Here is a 3,819-nt window from a genome sequence, read left to right on the forward strand (position 1 = left end):
GGCTGATAAAAAATATATAAAAAAACTTCATTAAGAATTCAGGGAGTGGAAGGTTATCAAAGATATAGAAGACTTGACATTTTCACATTTTTAAATAATAAAATATTTTTGAAAATAGTATCATTCTTTCAAAAAATGTTTTATAAAAAACTGAGATGTATTTATATTATGCTTTATAAATCTATTTCCAAAATGATTGAGCTTAACAATCAATTAATGTTAATTTATGACTGTATTATTATATATTATATCTAACTGCTAAAAAGAAATGATGAGGGCAGGATAAAGTAAAATATAAATTTCATATAGTAGGCCCCTTTTTTGTTTTGTTGATGGCCTCTTTTTCCTAACATCTTCGAATATCGATTCCTCTCTTTTCCTAGTGGGCTAAATTCCGGATTCCGGACATAATTTAAGTTTATTTTGAATAGCATAGTTTTTTTTTTAGATGTAGACGTCTATGTTTTCTTACAAATAATTCTATATCTACCTTAAAATTCTAAATTATTAAAATTTCATTCCAAAAACAATTCAAATTTATATTATAAGCAATTTTTTATACCTGTAATAATTATTTTTATATATTTGTGCAACCGTACTATTTTCAATCAAGGAATTATTGCTACTTGTTGAATATGACATATTATATTTATATTTTTTGAAGGTTTTTATATTATATGATATTCAAAATATCTTTTACAAATTGTCAAAATTGTCTTTAACAAACCTTATTTTTATTTTGTGAATAGTTACAAAAACTCATTATGAAAATGTATATAAAGTGTAATATATTTTTGTAAAAACAGTGATATATATTTAAAATGTTAAATTAAATAAAATAAATATTTTCCCTAATAATCCACCTGCCTTCCTAGAAATATCATGGTGGCAGAGAAGTAAAACGCTACAAAATATACTGAAACATGGTGAAGATAGACGAAAGAGGATTATGGAAAATGATTTTAATATTATTCTAAAAACACGTAAGAGATGATTAAAATATAAAATTGAATAAAAATATAATAAAATTTTAATGATGAAATATTTAAAACAAGACAATAATGATAAAATAAAATTCATAGATTAATTAGAAGATTATTTAGTATAAAAATTTAAGGATGATGAAATATGATGAGCACGATAAAGGGATGAAGTCGCACGTACACAGATATAAGTGGAAACCGAGATACGATAATTATGAAGATTCGAGACATACAAATAATTATGAACCAAGATATAGAAACAATTATAATCCTAGAGTTTATGATAATGATAGGGGGTATAATGGGCCAGGACCTTATAATAATTTTACAAGATTTAACAATAAAAATAATTATAACTACGATAACTATAGATATAATAATAATGAAAATTACAAATATAATGATAATTACAAATATAATGAAAATAATTATAGATATTATAGACATCAGAACGAATCGAGATACATACCTCAGTCATACAAGAACAGATTTGACGTAAATAGAATGGATGATGATGACAAGGAAAATGATGATTACAAAGTTACAATATACCTTAACGATATACCGGTAGACATGCAGATCAACACCGGGTCACAATTTTCGATATTGCCGATTAATATTGCTAGAAAGATAGGAATCAAAGTCTTAAATAAATCGGATACGAAATTGACTGGCTATGATGGGGGAAGAATAGAGGTGCTAGGAATCGTTAAAATAAAAGTGAGATATGAAGACAAAACTCAAAACTTAGATGCTTTTATAGTCCAAAATGACAAAATTGCAATTCTGGGAAGGACGTGGATAAAAGTTTTTGGGAACATACTTAATAAAATTGTAAATGTAATCGAGGATAATGGAAAAGTAGATAGTAAAAATTATGAAGGTACATATTACAATAAAAAGCATGAAAATTATAATTATAAATATCATAATAATAAAAACTTGAATAAAATTGAATTGTGTAAATTAAATGTTAAAAAAGAAATAAATTCTTATAAATTAGAAGAAATAAATCATTTGATAACAATTGAAGAAATAATAGTTACTAAAAACAATAATGAAATAAAAATTGAAGAAAATAATAAAATAAAAAATTTTGAATTAATAAAAAATCTAAAAAAACTTTGAAAATGAAAATTAAAACAAAGATGATTAAATATCATAATATTGAAAGAGAGATTAGGAGTACGAAATGGAGATCGTATGTTGTAGATGGAAGGAGAAGGAGAAATTTTTTTATAAAGAACAAGTTGAAGAGAAATTATGATATAAAAAAAGTGTATAAATTGAAAAATAAAGGAGTAAAATTTAAAAATAAAAATAATTTAATAATAAATAAAAAAGTATAATAAATTCCAAATATTCTATTATTCCATGATTCTTATTCTTATGAATAATTCTGATAAAATATTTATTCCATTTCAATTAATCCAAAATTATTTTATTTGAGATCATAATATATATTTACAAACATTGATAAAAATGATAATAAATAACGAGATGAACAAGCTAATGGGAGGATGATATTCAAGAAAATGATTAGACGATAAAATTTTACTACAAACAAATGAAAAAAAAATTTTAGAGGAGGAAGAAGTGAACAAGTTCAAGTTCGAGAATTCAAAGTCAAGTTCAAAATTCAAAAAATTCAAAGTCAAGTGAATTCAAAGTCAAGTTCAAAAGCGAGAATATGACCTACGACATAGAAAATGATTGTTATAAATAAATAAAATTTTGTAAAAAATATTTATATAAAATTTTGAAAGAGAAATGGGATGATCAATACAAACAGCAAATCAACAGCAATGTTCAACCAACGACGTTTCAACAATGATGCTCAACCAACGATGTTTCATGATGTTCGATAATCGATTCAACTAACGATAATCAGTTGGTCAAACAAACAATCAAAGATATATGAACAAATGACTTATGGAGCACTTAAGAAACGAATGACTGGAACTAAATGGAAAGGTCAAGTGCAAACAACGGATCAACAAACGATGTTGGACGAGCGCTGATACAAGGCACAAACTAATTCGAGACAGATCGACAAATGATTAATGGAGCTATGACAAATGGAGGAAGAGTTCACTTAGAAAAAGGGGGAGATGTTGAATATGACATATTATATTTATATTTTTTGAAGGTTTTTATATTATATGATATTCAAAATATCTTTTACAAATTGTCTTTTAAAAATTGTCTTTAACAAACCTTATTTTTATTTTGTGAATAGTTACAAAAACTCATTATTGAAAATATATATAAAGTGTAATATATTTTTGTAAAAACAGTGATATAAATTTAAAATGTTAAATTAAATAAAATAAATATTTTCCCTAATAATCCACCTGCCTTCCTAGAAATATCACTACTAATAAAGGATTTTTACTAATCCGAATTTAGAGCTCCCATTTGTATAATAATTGACTATTATTATTTATATCCCACCTTAGTTTAAGTTTATTGTAAATAAATTATTAAGTATATAATTTCCAAATTATAATACATAAACTTTGTATTCAGAGCCTAAGATTTTAACTGATAATAGAGGGAATTCAATAACACACATTGAAAAACACATATATTCGTTTTCTTGTTTATTTAACCTTTTTAAAGAAGATAAATAAATTTTTTTTAATAAATAAAAATTTTTAAGTAATAATAAAATCATTCATGATTTCTATAAAATATAAACTGTGAATTTAAAAATAAATAATTATAAAAACTCATTTAATATTTGGATGATAATGATTCAGAACCATGTTGGGTTGGAGTAACCAAACCCTTAATCATGCATAATAAATATATAAAAAATGTATATAAAATATTT

At 23.8% G+C, this 3,819-nt stretch overlaps 1 protein-coding gene across 1 annotated transcript; it reads left to right on the forward strand.

The window, feature by feature from the left end:
- The first annotated feature begins 1,468 nt into the window (after positions 1–1,468).
- Positions 1,469–3,243, forward strand: LOC135929928 (uncharacterized). Its single transcript, XM_065466681.1, has 2 exons — positions 1,469–1,866; positions 2,750–3,243. The coding sequence occupies exons 1-2, from the start codon at positions 1,488–1,490 to the stop codon at positions 2,815–2,817; spliced, it is 447 nt and encodes a 148-aa protein (XP_065322753.1). The 5' UTR covers positions 1,469–1,487; the 3' UTR covers positions 2,818–3,243.
- Positions 3,244–3,819: the final 576 nt, after the last annotated feature.

The sequence above is a fragment of the Gordionus sp. m RMFG-2023 genome, chromosome 5 (genome assembly GCF_954871325.1).
Source record: "Gordionus sp. m RMFG-2023 chromosome 5, tfGorSpeb1-WG-v2, whole genome shotgun sequence".
NCBI lineage: Eukaryota > Metazoa > Nematomorpha > Gordioida > Chordodea > Parachordodidae > Gordionus > Gordionus sp. m RMFG-2023.

Excerpts from the sequence above, each read along its gene's own strand:
- LOC135929928 (XM_065466681.1), top strand. The coding sequence starts at position 1,488 with ATGGATGATGATGACAAGGAAAATGATGATTACAAAGTTACAATATAC. Across the intron at positions 1,867-2,749 it reads AGATAGTAAAAATTATGAAG|AGAAATGGGATGATCAATAC; the intron begins GTACATATTACA and ends AAATTTTGAAAG.